We start from the raw sequence: 18,123 nt of genomic DNA, 5'->3' as shown, positions 1-18,123 counted from the left end.
GTTACAGTGATTGCACCGACTAAGTTACTTCCAAAACACGACGCTTGGGCGTGAATGTGTTTAGTAACGTCGGAAAATATAACTACGTTTTCAGACGTTACTAAATACAATCACAAGTTGTCACGTTGTGTTCAGCGTAATAACTACAACCAACACCGTTCAACAATTATGTTGATTATTTGCATGAAATAAGGAATCTGCAACTTTTCAAGACAAGACGTTCATAGTGTTTTAGTAAGTTAGTCATCGTTTACAGTCACCACATGAAAACGTGCAAGCTATCGATATATCGATATATTACGGTTATAAACTGTGGACAAATAGTGCCCCAATGAACACCACATAACAACAAATCAACTCAAAGTAAAAGTCGGTAAGATAATAATTATGTATATATGTAATATATGACTTACAAATCCAGTAGAAAAATCCACAAAAAATGTAATGTAAATATGTATAAATGCATGAATGTAATGTAATGTGAATATGTATAAATGTATAAATGTAATGTAAAAATGTATGAATGTAATGTAAATATGTATAAATGTAATGTAATGTGAATATGTATGTATAAATGCATAAATGTAATGTAAATATGTATAAATGTATAAATGTAATGTAATGTGAATATGTATAAATGTAATGTAAATGTATAAATGTATGAATGTAATGTAAATGTATAAATGTAATGTAAATATGTATAAATGAATAAATGTAAATATGTATAAATGTAATGTAAATGTATAAATGTAATGTAAATATGTATAAATCTAATGTTATGTGAATATGTATAAATGTAATGTAAATGTATAAATGTTATGTACTGTAATTATGTATAAATGTAATGTAATGTGAATATGTATAAATGTAATGTAAATGTATAAATTTAATGTACTGTAATTATGTATAAATGCATAAATGTAATGTAATGTGAATATGTATAAATGTATAAATGTTATGTACTGTAATTATGTATAAATGTATAAATGTAATGTAATGTGAATATGTATAAATGTACAAATGTAATGTAAATGTATAAATGTATAAATGTATAAATGTAATGTAAATATGTATAAATGTAATGTAAATGTGTACAAATGTATAAATGTAATGTAAATGTTTAAATGTATAAATGTAATGTAAATGTGTATAAATGAAAATATGTATAAATGTAATGTAAATATGTATGAATGTAATGTAAATGTGTATAAATGTATAAATGTAATGTAAATGTGTATACATGTATAAATGTAATGTAAATATGTATAAATGTATAAATGTAATGTAAATATGTATAAATGTAATGTAAATGTGTACACATGTATAAATGTAATGTAAATATGTGTAAATGTAATGTAAATATGTATAAATGTATAAATGTAATGTAAATATGTATAAATGTAATGTAAATGTGTACACATGTATAAATGTAATGTAAATATGTATAAATGTAATGTAAATATGTATAAATGTATAAATGTAATGTAAATGTGTATAAATGTATAAATATAATGTAAATGTGTATACATTTATAAATGTAATGTAAATGTGTATAAATGTACACAGGATTCGTCCACATTTTTCAAGGTCAAATTCAAGCACTTTTCAATTACTTTTAAGTGTCATTTTAAAAATTTTCCAGCACCTTATCGCTGGGGTAAAATACATATCTACAGGAATATATATACTCATGATTATTTTTTTTTTTCATTTTTTATCACAATTATGTACATTGTATTACGCTGTAAACATCTAAAATTATGTTTCATAATAGCAAAAAGTTTAGAAATTAAAGGAGAACACAAAGTTTTATCCAAAAAAAGGGCAGCCACTTGGCGTTCTTCAGGCACACTCGCACCAAGACAAAGAGAGACCTGAGAGCACCCTGTAATTTTCTTTTTTGACATAATGTGTCACCTATCTGTAAGAAGTCTTGGCTTGCCATCTAATCTGGCAGAGTCAATATTAAAAATAAATAAATAACTTGATTAGAAACTTTATTATAAGTAAGTAATGAAAAGTGGAGAAAAGTGAACATTCCCTTTTCACACTTAAAGCTCTTACAGATGTCAGTGCCTGGTGTGACGTTACAGAGACAAGCATAAACAAAGTCTTAACTTCCTTTCATGTGACTGGAGAGCGCAGACTCTCCCATTGCACAAATCTGAAAATCTTTTTTTGCAGACCTTGCATGACGCCACTCTTTGATTCGGTCCTCCTCTTAACCATTGTTTGTAGTTATCATTTTCAAGCCAACGCTCGTTAAACCAGCAGCCTCCTGGCATTTTTTTCATCTCCTGCTGTCTCTCCTCGAAGGGGGCAGGGCGGGGTGACACACAGACTGGCAGGTCGCAGAGAGGAGCAGAGAGGCTCAGCGGAGCCCAGGCGAAGAAATCTCCACATACGGTTCTCTTACTGATTTTATTTCTCCTTGTAATAAGCAAACTATCCAGTCTGATCCCAATTTTGTGAAAGACACAGAGTTATAATGTCAAGCACTTTCAAGCACTTAAACTAAAATCAAAGCACTTTTCAGACCTTGAAAACACAACATTGAAATTCAAGCACTTTCAAGGATTTCAAGCACCCGTACGAACCCTGTGTATAAATGTAATGTAAATATGTATTAATGTAATGTAAATGTGTATAAATGTAATGTAAATATGTATACATGTATAAATGTAATGTAAATATGTATAAATGTATAAATGTAATGTAAATTTGTATAAATGTAATGTAAATGTCAGTCAGGTTGAACCTGATGGTGCTAAAACAGAGAAACTAGTGGAGACCTGCAGGTAACTGTTAAGTGTGTATGTGTGTTTGTGTGTGTGCGTGCGTGTGACCTGCTTCTCATTGCCGCTCCTCTTTGATTGACGCTGTTATGATGTTGTCGTGGCTCGTTGCCGGGGCAACCCCTCCTCAAATCGCTGAGGGATGATGAAATGCAACAACAACACACACACACACACACACAGCGATGTTATCTTGCTCCTGATAATAAATCTGCTGTATTATTTGAATGAGACCTCACATGTTGCAGCGCAGCTCGTCCCAGTGTCAACTGGACCTGCTGTGTGTGAGAAACCAGTCTGAACCAGCTGATGATGTCATCAGATTCTCTGACTGTAATGAACTCATTAACTCGAGGACTCGTCGTCACCACGTGGTTTTAATGAAGCAGCTGACTGATGAAGATTTTGAACACCGAGCTGCTGTTCAGCTTCAGTCTCATGTTCTGATCCGGACTGTCAGAGTCTCAGAGTCAGAGTCTCTTACCCTGTTTACACGGAGGGAAAACGCATATATTTCCATGCGGTTTGGCCTTTCATTTACACGAAAACGGAGGTTTTATCACGGAAAACGATAATTTCTAAAAACTCCGGCCAAAGTGGAGATTTCTGAAAACACCGTTTTTGCGTTTGCGTGTGTACTGGGTCAGACAGAGTTTTAGGTACTCACATGTCACAGTATGCGACTAAAAATGCATCACGTCATGTGAGCGTCCGATGTTTACAGTTTGTGCGCTCATTGATCATGGATGCTGTTAAGGCAGTGCTGATTTTCACGTTTGTGCCATGGATGTATTATGGTTTGTGCAAACAAATGAACCTCGCACCATGTTGACTATTTTGGACGGAACAGCAAGTTGCTTGTGTTATTCGTTGTTGTTGTTGATTTTGAGGATTCTGATTGGCTTGCATGGCTTTATCCTTCTCGTTACACTGCCGCCTTCAGGTTTGGCATAGTTATGATGGAGCTTGACGGCGTATTTATGCAGGTTCATGTAAATGAAAACTTTTTTGAAAATGATCTTGTGTGTACAACGTTATTTTTGAAAACAGAGGGGGAGAAACATTTGTTTCTGTAAATACCCGGCTATGTGTAAACGTGGTCTCTGTGGACTGGCTGGAGCTCATTCAGATCACCTGTTGTTCAGGTGTGCAGCCTGACTCCTGATTAATGATGGAGAGCAGCTTGGGTCGTTCCCCTCACAGCCAATCAGAGTGTGAGGACGGCCTCTCATGAAGGCTGAAGACAGGTGATGAAGGACACACCTGGGTCACTCTGAGTCCTTCTTGACTTCCTGCAGCAGGTGAGACTGTCAGGACTCAACACAGCTGGTGTCGTCTGTGTTAGAAGATAAATCCAGATCCAGTTATTTCAACACACACACAAATGTCATGAATTCTTTATGTGGCTCAGCAACAGCCGGAAGGATCAAACTATCAGAAACTGATCAGGTTTTGTTGTTTATTGATAAACAGGTAAAATCAGCTGACACGTGAAAAAAAAATCACAAACATCTGAGACGTCTTCAGCCAAACATCCTGAATGTGACCGGACAGACTGCAGGTGGAGATCAAGACTCTGACAGGAACAGTTCAACATTCAATGAAATACATTAGTTTGATGCTAAACTCATTAGCTTCAATTAGCAGAAACACTGGGAACAGGGAAACCACCTGCCTGGTGCCCGGCCAATCAACAGTCCAGAAAATAACCTTTGAAAAGGTGACGGTTGTTTTTAAGCCAAACAGACGAGATAAATCATGTTGATCAGTTTGGTGTCTGCTAACTGTTTCCCTCCCTGTTTCCAGTCTTTATGCTAAGCTAAGCTAACTGGCTGCTAGCTGTAAGCCTGGATCAGTCTGACTGAGAGGAGGAGTTCACTAAAGGTTGAACTGCTCCTTTAACACGACAAAACCCTGAGCTGCAGTGTGCAGCGTGGCAGCCAGGGGGCGCTACACAAACAACAGATGCTGGAGGCAACTGATTGGCTGAAAGTGAAATTGTCAAAAGTATCAAAAATGCTGTGAAAAAAGAACTTTATGAAAAATAAAAATATCAATAAATAAAAATAAACAAGTTTAATGATGACATATTTTAAGTTTATGTAGTTGAATTATTGTTTTTATTCATTGGTTTAATTATATAATAACTTTAATATATTTCACGGTAAACTTTCATTTATGTAACTTTTTATGGATTGATTATTAATGAATGGATTGAATATTAATATATGGATGGAATATTGGTTCTTTAAGGTCCACAGATGTCAGACGGAGCAGAACCTGCATGCTGAGTGTTAGCATTAGCTTTAGCATGACTGTGATTTAGCAGCATATTCAAGGTTACTGCTGCTGCAGAGATGTGAGGTGGTGGAACAGACAGGAAGTGATGTCAGCACTCCGTCCCTTTGGCTCTGAGTTACCGTGGAGACCAGCAGAACGCAGAAGAGGAAGTGTTAACTGGGAAACAGTAAAAAACAACTGGGAGCATCTCCACAGGAACACCAGCTGAGACACAAACACACTGAAGATCTTCAGTGAAGTTTGCAGGTCCACATTCATTCAGGTGGAGACAGACAGACAGACGGACAGACAGACGCTCACCTTTGGCATTTAAAGTAAAAAGTCATCTTCAAAACCAATAAATTATCACAGATACAAAACAACTTAAAGTTCAATAAAATAAATGTTGTGCAGGAGATTGTAGAAGATAAAAGAGGAGTCTGCTCAGGTTACACCTCCATCCAGGAGGCTACACCTGAGCCCAGTGACGCCCGAGACGCTGGTCTAGACCCGGGCCTGGAGCTGGTCGGCCTCCTACCCAGACTGAGGTCTCCGTCCCGGGGCTCCGGGGCCTCTCTGCTGGCCCGGCTGATGAACACGGTCGGAGGATGGGTGGAGGCCATCTCAAACCTCAGCTCCGCAGCGCTCTTATTTATGCGGGAGGAGGAGGCCTTCCTCTTAGTTCTGGGCTGGGGGGAGGGCGGGGGGAAGGCGGGAATGACTCTGTGTGAAGTGGAGGCGTCTCCCACAGCAGCAGAGGACGAAGAGCCCAGTTTGGCCAACACGACCGGGATTTCCTCCAGAGACTCTGCAGAGTCGGAGTGGTACTCAGCCGGAGGGGCCGCTGCCTGGACAGCGGGGGCCAGGGGGGGCAGGGAGGCCCTCAGAGGGAATGCTGGGAAGGGAAGCCGCTGACCCAGAGACACAGTGGACACACTACTGGGATCTGCAAGAGGACAACACACAGACACAGAGTCAGGTGGCTCTGAGCTCATGAACCTCTGAGAGAAGCTGCAGCACAGAAGAGCAGTTACACCAGTGGAAGTCCTTCACTTTCTGTCTTTGGAGAGGTTGACACTGAGCTTTATCTGCCCCCATACACCTTGAGTTATTAAACAGGGGTCCAGTGGTCTCTATGTGGTGGTCAAACTACATTTTAATGATTCACTTTCCATCTTTATAAATCAGAGACTGTGATGAGAGTCTTCCAGTGGTTTCGTACAGTGTTTACAGGTGAAGGAGGACTAATGTCCTGAACCACAGAGATGTTAAACTGTCTTACAGATGAAGCAGATTTACTCCAGCTAATTTCACATCCTGAACTCTGACTAAAAGGACTGAACATGTTTAGAGGTTGTGGAGGAGGCTGAGACAGATCCTGAACATACAGTAATACATCATCTGCATACAGACAGATGGGGAGTTGTGGTGGTGTGTGTTTAAGCGACCGTCTTTGTTTGCAGGTGGTGACTCTGCTGCAGTTCACTTTCTAAATGTTTGATAATTTGTTTTCTTTTTGGTGTTTTCCATCCTGTACTGATGCTCCTCTGCATTGATGACACTGAAACCACCATCTTGTTAAAAAGGGTAAATGAAAGAAATTCTTAAAGATTTCCTGGAAAATTTCTTGTGTGTATTTTACTGAAATAGGTAAAGTTCTGTGTACATGTTTTTAACAATGTGATTTAGCCTGTTTTCTTCATCAGAATATTACCCAATTAATGTACAGTTTGGCTAAGATATGACATTCTTCTTCGTAATATAATAGCAGTCAACATATATCTGTCTGATATACTTTCAGTTTTTCATAGTTAAATATGAAGAGTTCAGTTTCTTTTCTTTTCTCTCTGTTGTTTCCCCTCCAGCTTCATCCATGTCTGCTCTGTGTGTGTGTGTGTGTGTGTGTGTGTGTGTGTGTGTGTGTGTGTGTGTGTGTGTGTGTACCGGGGGGCAGGGCTGTACTCAGGCGGCGCTCTCTGGTCACCTCTGCTGGAACTTTACGGATCTTCTTCTTCTTTTTCTGTGAAAACACAGTTTGTGTCTCTGTTACAGCCTGGATGTGTCCTGAGTGTCCTGTGCTGTCTGTCTCATGTGTAGCGCTTCAATGAGTTTTACTGTTGGTTTAAACTAACAGGGCTGCAGCTCATCATCCAATCAGAATGGAGCATTCTGATCAGAAGACAAACTGAAGATAAACGTGTGTGTGTGTGTTCAGGTTGGACTCAGAAGTGAAGCAAAGAGACAGAATAATGTCTGAAGGTTTGATGGTCTGACTCCAAACGTCTGGACTCTGCAGACTGTCAGACTTTGCGGGTGCATTCAGGAGGAGTTGAAGAGCTGAAGACTCCAAAACCACAACATGTCCAGTCAAGTCCAGAGGACCGTCTCTGCAGCCTTACGCCAGGTTCAGACAGGACGCCGAAGCGCTGCAATTAGCTGCGAAGCGCCGAGGAGCAGAGCCATTTTCGTTTCGGCGCCCATGTTAACCGATGGTGTCGTTCACGGTTATTTACTTTTCCATGGTGAAAAAACAGCTCCAAGTGTGACGACAGAACAGCTGAGGAGCCGTTTGCCGACCGGCGCAGAGAAATTCGTGGCAGATGTGAACGGGAGGGCCGTGGCTCTTCGGCGTCCTGTCTGAACCTGGCGTTAGTGAGTCTGCTGGGGCTGCAGACTTCACTGACTTCACTGATTTATTTACCAAAACATTCATAATGAGTTCTACAAACCTCACTTCTCTAAAGACTTTATAAAAACTTGTGAATCATGTCGGCCACAACTGTAGACCTGTAGACATGTAGACCTGTAGACCTGTAGACACGTATACACGTATACACGTAGACATGTAGACACGTAGACCTGTAGACATGTAGACCTGTAGACCTGTAGACATGTAGACTTGTAGACCTGTAGACATATAGACACGTAGACATGTAGACATGTAGACCTGTAGACCTGTAGACACGTATACACGTATACACGTAGACATGTAGACACGTAGACCTGTAGACACGTAGACATGTAGACATGTAGACCTGTAGACCTGTAGACATGTAGACATGTAGACTTGTAGACCTGTAGACATGTAGACATGTAGACACGTAGACATGTAGACCTGTAGACCTGTAGACACGTAGACATGTAGACATGTAGACTTGTAGACCTGTAGACACGTAGACACGTAGACCTGTAGACTTGTAGACATATAGACACGTAGACATGTAGACTTGTAGACCTGTAGACATATAGACACGTAGACATGTAGACCTGTAGACATGTAGACTTGTAGACCTGTAGACATATAGACACGTAGACATGTAGACTTGTAGACCTGTAGACATATAGACACGTAGACACGTAGACATGTAGACTTGTAGACCTGTAGACATGTAGACTTGTAGACCTGTAGACGTGTAGACATATAGACACGTAGACCTGTAGACATATAGACATATAGATCTGTAGACATGTAGACTTGTAGACATATAGACACGTAGACATGTAGACCTGTAGACGTGTAGACCTGTAGACCTGTAGACGTGATGACAGTGAACACATCACAGTACGACTGAAGTCTGACAGACACACTGTGGACCTCCCTGTTACCATGAAGACAGTCAAGTACCTGTGTGTGTGTCTGTGTGTGTGTGTGTGTGTGTGTGTGTGTTTACCTTAGTGTGTCGGTGTGTATGTGCAGCTGTTTTCAGCTCTGTAGACACAGTGGGCGGGGTTTCTTCCTCCATGACAGGACTGGACACAGTCCTCACTCTACCATTAACCTGGAACCTAACACAAACACACACACACACACACACACACACACACACACACACACACACACACACACACACGCACACACACACGCGCGTTACACCCTGCATAGATCCACCTCTGAATGAGAGCGTGTGATTGGCTCAGTGAAGTCGGCAGCCTATGGGGTGGTTCCCTGAAACGTGTTGGCAGCAGATCCGTTGTTGTCCTGTGGAACAGAACACCTGCCGGTGGTCCTGTTCATCACATGTTCATCACATGTTCATCACATGTTCATCACATGTTCATCACAACTCTGGACGCTTTGTTTCTCTCTTTTGTATTTAATGTGCAATAACCCATATTTCAACTGTAGCATTATTTATTACACTGTATATATATATATAGATTTACAATTTTTACATTTTTATTCTATTTTTAACATTCTTGCTTATTTATTGATCCCCGAGCTGCTCCCATTCAAAAGTCCTAGAAAATAAGCAGAAAAATAAAAACTATAAAGTATTTCTGATTCTTATGGGCAGATGCACACGTAGCACAGCTCCACACCATTTTGTCCAAAACACACTTTTATCAAGATGTTTTAAAAGCAACTGACCCATTTAACTCAACAGGGCGAGAGGGCAGTTGATATGAGGGGTGGGGCAACAACTGGACCTGGGACTGAGCACGTCGTGTGTCTCAGTGAACCTGCTGTTAAAATCAGCTCGGTCCTCGTTAGTTTGTTCACTCTGTGTTGCTGCAGTTTAAATAAGGTTGCCTCTGTTATTCATGAAGACCTTCTGTTGAACTAACACACACACACACACACACCCTCCTCCCACAGCTCAAACACACACACACACACACACACACACCCTCTTCCCACAGCTCAAACACACACACACACACACACACACACACACACACACCCTCCTCCCACAGCTCAAACACACACACACACACACACACACACACACACACCCTCTTCCCACAGCTCAAACACACACACACACACACACACACACACACACACACACACACCCTCCTCCCACAGCTCAAACACACACACACACACACACACACACACACACACACACACACACACACACACACACACACACACACAGACCCTCCTCCCACAGCTCAAACACACACACACACACACACACACACACACACACACACACACACACCCTCCTCCCACAGCTCAAACACACACACAATACACACTTTGTTTGCTTCCTGGAAGTCGGGCCAAAGAATTTCATGTTGCACACTTTGTTTTCTGTAAAGAAAAGGGTCTCCATGGCGATGAGGTCCAGCCTCATTGTGTAATGAGCTGACTGTACCCGGCTGAGACATGACGGGCCGGTCAGTTTCAGCCAATCACAGCAGACCGTTGTCCGGACCACCGCAGAGAGTGTGTGTTTACAGGATCAGGACTCACCCTGCCTCCCCCCGCACTGCCACAGTGGTAGGTTCCTGCACGTCCAGCTGAGGGTTGGTATAACCCAGAGTCCCTGAATAGTTCACGTCCTGAGGGGGACAGAGAGGACACAAACACATGAGGGGGACAGAGAGGACAGACACACATGAGGGGGACAGAGAGGACACAAACACATGAGGGGGACAGAGAGGACAGACACACATGAGGGGGACAGAGAGGACAGACACACATGAGGGGGACAGAGAGGACACAAACACATTAGGTGGCCAGAGAGGACAGACACGCATGAGGGGGACAGAGAGGACAGACACACATGAGGGGGACAGAGAGGACACAAACACATGAGGGGGACAGAGAGGACAGACATGCATGAGGGGGACAGAGAGGACAGACACACATGAGGGAGACAGAAAGGACACAAACACATGAGGGGGACAGAGAGGACACAAACACATGAGAGGGACAGAGAGGACACAAACACATGGCGGGGACAGAGAGGACACAAACACATGAGGGGGACAGAGAGGACACAAACACATGAGGGGGACAGAGAGGACAGACACACATGAGGGAGACAGAGAGGACACAAACACATGGCGGGGACAGAGAGGACACAAACACATGGCGGGGACAGAGAGGACACAAACACATGAGGGGGACAGAGAGGACACAAACACATGAGAGGGACAGAGAGGACACAAACACATGAGGGGGACAGAGAGGACAGTGGACTGTGGTGACGCTTTACACTCACAGGTAAATAAATCCTGTCACTGAGACAAATGTTGAGTGATGGACGTGTTGTCTGAAGGACAGTGATGTGATCAGATGACATTTTCAGATGATTTTATACTGTAGCAGATAATAAAGTGATGTTCTGTCTCGGTTCTGGTTTGGGTTAACTCTGTGCGTCACCATGAGCTGATCACACATCAGAAACTCAGGACAAACCTGTGAGTTGTGATATTCTGCTGTATAAATACAGTTAAATTGGTTGTTTGTGGATGGAGGTCGTCAGAGCCAAAATGGCCGTCAGCGGTTACCTTGGCGACTGACGGAATGGCCGTCTCCCTCACTGATCCTGGTTTCCTGGAGTCTCTGCTGTCGTGACGGTGACGCTGCCGGACGATGTACTCGTACGTACTGAGCCTGTTCCACACTGCACAGTGAACGACATCATTATTAAAACATCTGCTTTATGAGACCATGACTGAATCAGGGGGAGAAAAAAATTAGGATGTGTTTAATATTGTTTAAAAAGTGTTTGAATGTTTTTTTTTATATCTGGAGACAAAAATTAAAAGAATTTCCCCTTGTGGGATTAAAAATAGTATAATAAATTAAAAAATAATAAAATAAAAGTGATTGAATGTTCCCCGACAAGCTCTGCTGTGATAAACTCCCTCTTCAAACCTCCTCCACGTGTAATAATCCAGAATCTCAATATTTACATATTATTGTTCATTTGTAAAGTTTGACTTTTGTCTCCAGATGTTACACTCATTTAAATAATACAGAGTTTTAAATTTAATTCAGATTTAAATAAATCACTCTGCACACCATCAGTAAGACTGTGTGTGTGTGTGTGTGTGTGTGTGTGTGTGTGTGTGTGTGTGTTAGTGTGTGTGTGTGTGTGTGTGTGTCTTACTGAGGTAGATGTGGAAGCAGAGCAGGTGACAGAGCAGCACAGAGGACAGCAGCCCCAGAGCGATGGTGACGGCAGCCAGAGCAGGAATCACTGCTGCTGCTGAGGTGAGAGGAGCGACAGGCAGGAAGACCAACCACACCGCCGTCTCATTCATCACTGGCGCGCACACACACACACACACACACACACACACACACTGTCAACTTATTCCTCATGAAATCTTCCCTCATTGTTCTTCAGGTTCTCTGTAGAACAGCCAGCAGTCACTCAGAGGTAACAACTGATTTCTGATCAGAGTAACATTTATTGAATAGTAAACCATCATACAGGAGATTAATATTAATATCAGCACTGTGAACTAAAGGAAACCACAGAAACCAGAACAGAACCAGATTCTATCAGTGGCACTTCTCAGCGCTGACACAGACCTGATGAGGATCTGAACACTTTTTAATCTGTGATCGTCTGTTTGTCTTTCTGTCTCTCTGCTGTTCTCAGGTCTGTCATGAGATCACCTGATGACATAAAGCTTAAATATGAGCTCTGCTGAAGTTCTCAACCCTGTCATCACTGCAGTTCTTCTCTTGTTAGAACTTCGGGATGATTCTATCTGTCAACTGTAACAACCAACACAACTGCGTTCTGTCTCAGCCTGCTGGAAACATGAAATCTGCTGCTCCATCAGGTGAGTTCAGGGTCAGAGGTCAGAGGTCAGGTCTTACTCAGGAAGTGTTTGTCCGTGCGGAGTTTGGACGGGTCCAGAAAGAACTCGATGAAGACGTAGGAGGCCACAACCAGAATCAGACACACACCCAACAGAGCCGAGATCACGCTGTGGAGGAACAACCTGCAGAGTGAAGAAGAAGATGTACTTTATTAATCAGTTCATTCACTCTGTACTGTAACACAGTGCAGTACTACACAAAATACTACTGAATACACACAGTACCACACAGTAACCAGTACTGTGTACCGAGTGATGATCAGAGGTCTGACTGAACGGAGCTTCTTCAGCACTGAAACATTTCACACGTTTAACTTCAGATGAAAAAATCAGAGCTTTGTTTTTGATTATCTCAGACTTCTTTTGGTTTGTGTTCACTCAGTATTTCTGTGAATTACTGAGGGCACAGACTGACACTGGACCACTAACAGGACATATAATAATAAACATGGATTCATTTATAACATGGAGCCCAAGAGGTGATGATCATGTCTGTTGTTCTCTGACTGAAGATCTGAGTTAATGAAATGATTAACTCGTCTCTTCTTCACTTAATGACCAGCCGCCCTCCATATCACCTGTCAGGTTACACACAGGCTGTATGTTCATGACACCTCCATGACTGCGCCAGTTCACATCAGAACAGCAGAAGAAGAAGTGAAGCAGCCTCACCTGTAGTTTCTGCTCCCCACACAGTTGTTGAGCCACCGACAGTGATGATCGAAGTTGGCAACACACTTGTTACAAGCACTGCAGTGCTTTGACTTCGGACCCCTGAAACACACACACACACACACACACACACACACACACACACACACACACACACACACACACACACAATAATGATGTTAATCTGAAGGACGTCTCTCCAGCGCCCCCTGCGGTCTTCACTGCATGTTGAATCAGAGAAGATGAGTTCAGATAAAACACTGAAGCTCCAGCAGCCTCAGACCGAACATCTGTTTAACTGGACCTCTGTGTTCATCATGAAGGGCAGTTCTGGTTCCAGCAGTAACAGTTCTACTGTAACCGGCTGCTGTTCTACAGTAACCAGCTGCTGTTCTACTGTAACCGGCTGCTGTTCTACTGTAACCGGCTGCTGTTCTACAGTAACCGGCTGCTGTTCTACTGTAACCGGCTGCTGTTCTACAGTAACCGGCTGTTGTTCTACAGTAACCGGCTGCTGTTCTACAGTAACCGGCTGCTGTTCTACAGTAACCGGCTGCTGTTCTACTGTAACCGGCTGTTGTTCTACAGTAACCGGCTGCTGTTCTACAGTAACCGGCTGCTGTTCTACTGTAACCGGCTGTTGTTCTACAGTAACCGGCTGCTGTTCTACAGTAACCGGCTGTTGTTCTACAGTAACCGGCTGCTGTTCTACAGTAACCGGCTGCTGTTCTACAGTAACCGGCTGTTGTTCTACAGTAACCGGCTGCTGTTCTACTGTAACCGGCTGTTGTTCTACAGTAACCGGCTGCTGTTCTACAGTAACCGGCTGTTGTTCTACAGTAACCGGCTGCTGTTCTACAGTAACCGGCTGCTGTTCTACTGTAACCGGCTGCTGTTCTACAGTAACCGGCTGCTGTTCTACAGTAACCGGCTGTTGTTCTACTGTAACCGGCTGCTGTTCTACAGTAACCGGCTGTTGTTCTACAGTAACCAGCTGTTGTTCTACAGTAACCGGCTGCTGTTCTACAGTAACCGGCTGTTGTTCTACAGTAATCGGCTGCTGTTCTACTGTAACCGGCTGTTGTTCTACAGTAACCGGCTGCTGTTCTACAGTAACCGGCTGTTGTTCTACAGTAACCGGCTGCTGTTCTACTGTAACCGGCTGCTGTTCTACAGTAACCGGCTGTTGTTCTACTGTAACCAGCTGCTTTCTACAGTAGCCGGCTGCTGTTCTACTGTAAGCAGAGGTGTCCTCACAGAGACACAGGTCTCTCCAGGACGAGGTCTCTGTCTGTCAGTCTGTCTTCTCTGACCCAGTTCTCGGAGACCTCCTGGGAGACTCTGACATACTGACCTGGTTTGTGCTGCAGCTCAGGATCACAGGAGCTCTTTAATATTTACAACATTATGAGGAACTTTTGCATTAAACATGGAGACTGCTGAGAGCCTGAGCACAGAGCGACTCTCCCTTAAAGGATCATTCACACAAATATTAACACTGTCGACTCTTCTTAGACAAATAATAGATTACTTTGATACTGAAGAAATGAAGAGGAGTTCTGCAGAGTCTTTTTTCTCTCTGCGTGTGCGTGTGTGTGTGTGTAAACACTGAGAGCCTGTAGAGACACTGTGTCCTCCACTGAGAGCAGATTGTCACTCTGGAGGACAACTGCTCAGGTACAACAACACACCGTTGTGTTCATTAATAGCTCTGTTAGCTCGACATGAAGCAGCACTGAAGCACCTCAGGATCAAACCTGCTGACAACAGGATGCATCTGAATCTCTGAATCTAAGATTAGAGAAAAGATATTTGAGGTTTTATAGTGAAATCAATAAGAGTAAGAAAAAAGTCCTATACACAGATCTATACTGATCATCTCTGTCGATACTTTCATTCATATTATTTAACTGTATCAGTAAAGTTTATTCTTAGTCTACAAACATTTACAACATGTAATCTGTGGTTTTACAGAGGCTGATGATCAAACAACTGACCCAGAATTATATGAAATACTATATTATTAATGTGCAGCCAGGTCCAGTGTATGTTGTTACAATGTTAACATGTGGATAGGACACACACTCACTCACAGTCACAGCACAAACACTGAGGTGACTTCAGTTCTGAGCTTGGAGGAAGTTTGTGGATTTGGGCTTCACTAATGTGACACTAAAATCAGATATTTAAGATTTTCAAAGATCAAAATGTGTCAGAAACATGTGAAGTGAGCAGCAGATCAACTGTAAACTGTGTGTCTGTGTGTGTGCAGTGTGTGTTACTCACACGTCCACCTGGCACAGGTAGCAGTGGCAGTTCTCAATGACGTGAGCGTGTTTGGAGCGGTCGAACACCGGGACCGGACCTTTGTCGCTCTTCGACCTGACGTTGTAGTCGGCTGGGTCGATGGACACGGCCATCACGTGGACACACAGGTGACACACGAACATGACGCCCGTACACTGACCTCAGATCAGGACTCACACATACACTGGACCATTTCTGGACCACTGGAAGTATTTTACTAGACCTGATCAATAATGTCAATTCATCTGTTATAATATATTCATGTAAGATTGTTTAAACTGAAATATCATCACCAGTATCAGTCGGTTTTCCTGTTCTGCTCCCTGACAGAAACATGAGTTCAGCTGGAGGACTGAGGTGATGTTAGACGTCTTTCTATCACTACAACACTGATCAATAACCAAATCAATACAGAATGCATCTGTGACTGTCAGACATATTGGAGCCACTGTTAGGAGAAATATCATGTGAGCTCTGCAGAGTGAACAGTGTGTTTGAGGATACGATGTAGCCTGCAGGGATCCAGTGAGGCGGCAGCAGAGGGACGAACACGCCGAAGCCGGTGACGGCGAAGAAGACGTAGAGCAGCCAGGCCAGCAGCTGGAAGGGGTGCGGCGGCCAGCTCCAGCCGTTGGTCCGCGAGCAGAGTGGCACGTCGGCTCGCTGAGGGCCGTCCTCGGCCACTGGTGCCGTGCGGTTCGGGTTCCTACTGCACACATCCATCCTGCACACACATTCAACACCACACACTGAGTTCACTGTCTGTTTTCAGTCAGACAGCATCATCACAGGAGCAACAGATGAGCTGCAGGGTGGATCTTTACCATCACTGAGCTGCAGAGGAAACACCAACGTGATGTCCTCAGGGCCCTGTTCACACCTGCTGTTATCACCTGTCCTGATTCTGAGTCTGTCGGTTCACACCTGCTGTTATCACCTGTCCTGATTCTGGTTCTGTTGGTTCACACCTGCCGTTATCACCTGTCCTGTTGATTTTGGCTACTTTTCACTGTAGATTCAGCTGCTGATTATTTTCATGATAAATCTTCAGTCACGTCAAATCTACTGAACTGAGTTAGTGACTCATCGCTGCAGCTCTAAATTCATTATTAATATTATATCAATCAGAAAAACTGTGATCAACATGTGAGAAGACTAATCGATTCATCCATTGAGTCAATTATTGGCAGATTCAGTCTTACTTGGGACAACTTCTGACACAAACTGTGGAAGGTGTTTATTTCTATTTAGTGACACTAGATCAATCAATTAATCGACTGATCAAGAGAATAATCAGCTAATTTGATCCATAATAACTATACATATCAGCAGTTAGTCACGTGGAGGCGTTGAATTAACTACTTCATCACATTAATAATGATAATTAACATCACTCATTATTTCAAACATTAAAACGAGAGCAGGTGTTGATGTCTGAGCTCCTCACACCTGAACCATCCAGGTGCAGTATGACGGCGGCTCACCTGTGTAGCTCTGGCTAAACAGATAAGAGAGCAGCTCACCTGTGTAGCTCGGGTTAACGGGACTCCGCTCCGCTGCATGTCATCTCATCCTCGAGCCTGGGCCTGACCGGAGGTCTGCTGTCCCCCGGCCCGGGAGGACCAGCTGCTCCTGGGGAGACCCACCCGGCTCGGCTCGGCTCGCCTCGGCACTCAGGCTCCGTCCTCAAAACCACAGACGTGGGTCAGACCGTCCCAGTCCAGCTGTTAGCTCACATCCATCCCGGCTGAAGACACAACCCGTGTTAAACAGCTGCGGTAGCTCCGTGCTAACCGGCTACATCAGCGGGCTGAGCCTGCGGACGACTTAGAGCTGTATCCGGACAACAGTTGTATTCACACCGTAGTTCAGGGAACTGGTTAGCGTGCTAATCTATCCATCGACAGCTAGCGCTAGCCTCGTTAGCCGCGGCCACCATGCTAGTCATATAAAGCCGACAGACGGAGGCGGTGCCCGCGGGGCGCGAGGCAGACGGCGGGCTTTAACCTTTATGTTTCTAATGATTTGAAATATTTAACGGACGCTGCTGGTTCAACTGTCCGCTAACCAGCCTGTTAGCCTGTTAGCCTGTTAGCTGCTGCCTCCCACCGTCTCCCAGCTCTGTACACCGTCTCCTTGGTAACGCTCCAGCTCTGCTGTCATTGGTCAGCGGAGCTGGTCCCGCCCACTGCCTGCTGCAGATATAAACCGGTCTGAGCGCAGTGTGTGGACGGGTGGTGTCCAGCAGGGGGCAGCAGATACACGGACAGGACAGACACAAAGTCACATCTTCATGTCTCATCAAGACGTGATGGAGCAGGGCCGTACGCAGGATTTTAGAAATACCGAGGTTCAAAGTTAAAATTTGCTATGTAGTAGAGGGTACTAGACATTTTGGGCCCCCTCCATGCTAGGGGGGCCCGGGGACAAAAAAGTGAAAAAATTCTATTTCATACATTATATATACACCCCAAGTGTGTGAAAGAGAGGTATCGCA

The 18,123-nt window shown here is 43.5% G+C and overlaps 1 protein-coding gene across 2 annotated transcripts; it reads right to left on the bottom strand.

The window, feature by feature from the left end:
• Positions 1-4,240: 4,240 nt before the first annotated feature.
• zdhhc1 (zDHHC palmitoyltransferase 1) lies at positions 4,241-17,744 on the bottom strand. Of its 2 annotated transcripts, XM_084358908.1 has the most exons (12): positions 17,150-17,744; positions 16,451-16,580; positions 16,131-16,350; positions 15,606-15,781; positions 13,320-13,421; positions 12,646-12,770; positions 11,924-12,079; positions 11,319-11,434; positions 10,276-10,364; positions 8,747-8,861; positions 7,020-7,095; positions 4,241-6,021 (listed from the first exon to the last, which is right to left on the bottom strand). In XM_084358908.1, the coding sequence occupies exons 3-12, from the start codon at positions 16,347-16,349 to the stop codon at positions 5,525-5,527; spliced, it is 1,671 nt and encodes a 556-aa protein (XP_084215034.1). In that variant the 5' UTR covers position 16,350; positions 16,451-16,580; positions 17,150-17,744; the 3' UTR covers positions 4,241-5,524. The 2 variants fall into 2 exon arrangements, with proteins under 2 accessions (XP_084215034.1, XP_084215033.1); XM_084358907.1 differs by lacking the exon at positions 16,451-16,580.
• Positions 17,745-18,123: the final 379 nt, after the last annotated feature.

Source organism: Pagrus pagrus (genome assembly GCF_965226575.1).
Source record: "Pagrus pagrus genome assembly, chromosome: 1".
NCBI lineage: Eukaryota > Metazoa > Chordata > Actinopteri > Spariformes > Sparidae > Pagrus > Pagrus pagrus.
This window is presented reverse-complemented; position numbering and strand designations above follow the sequence as displayed.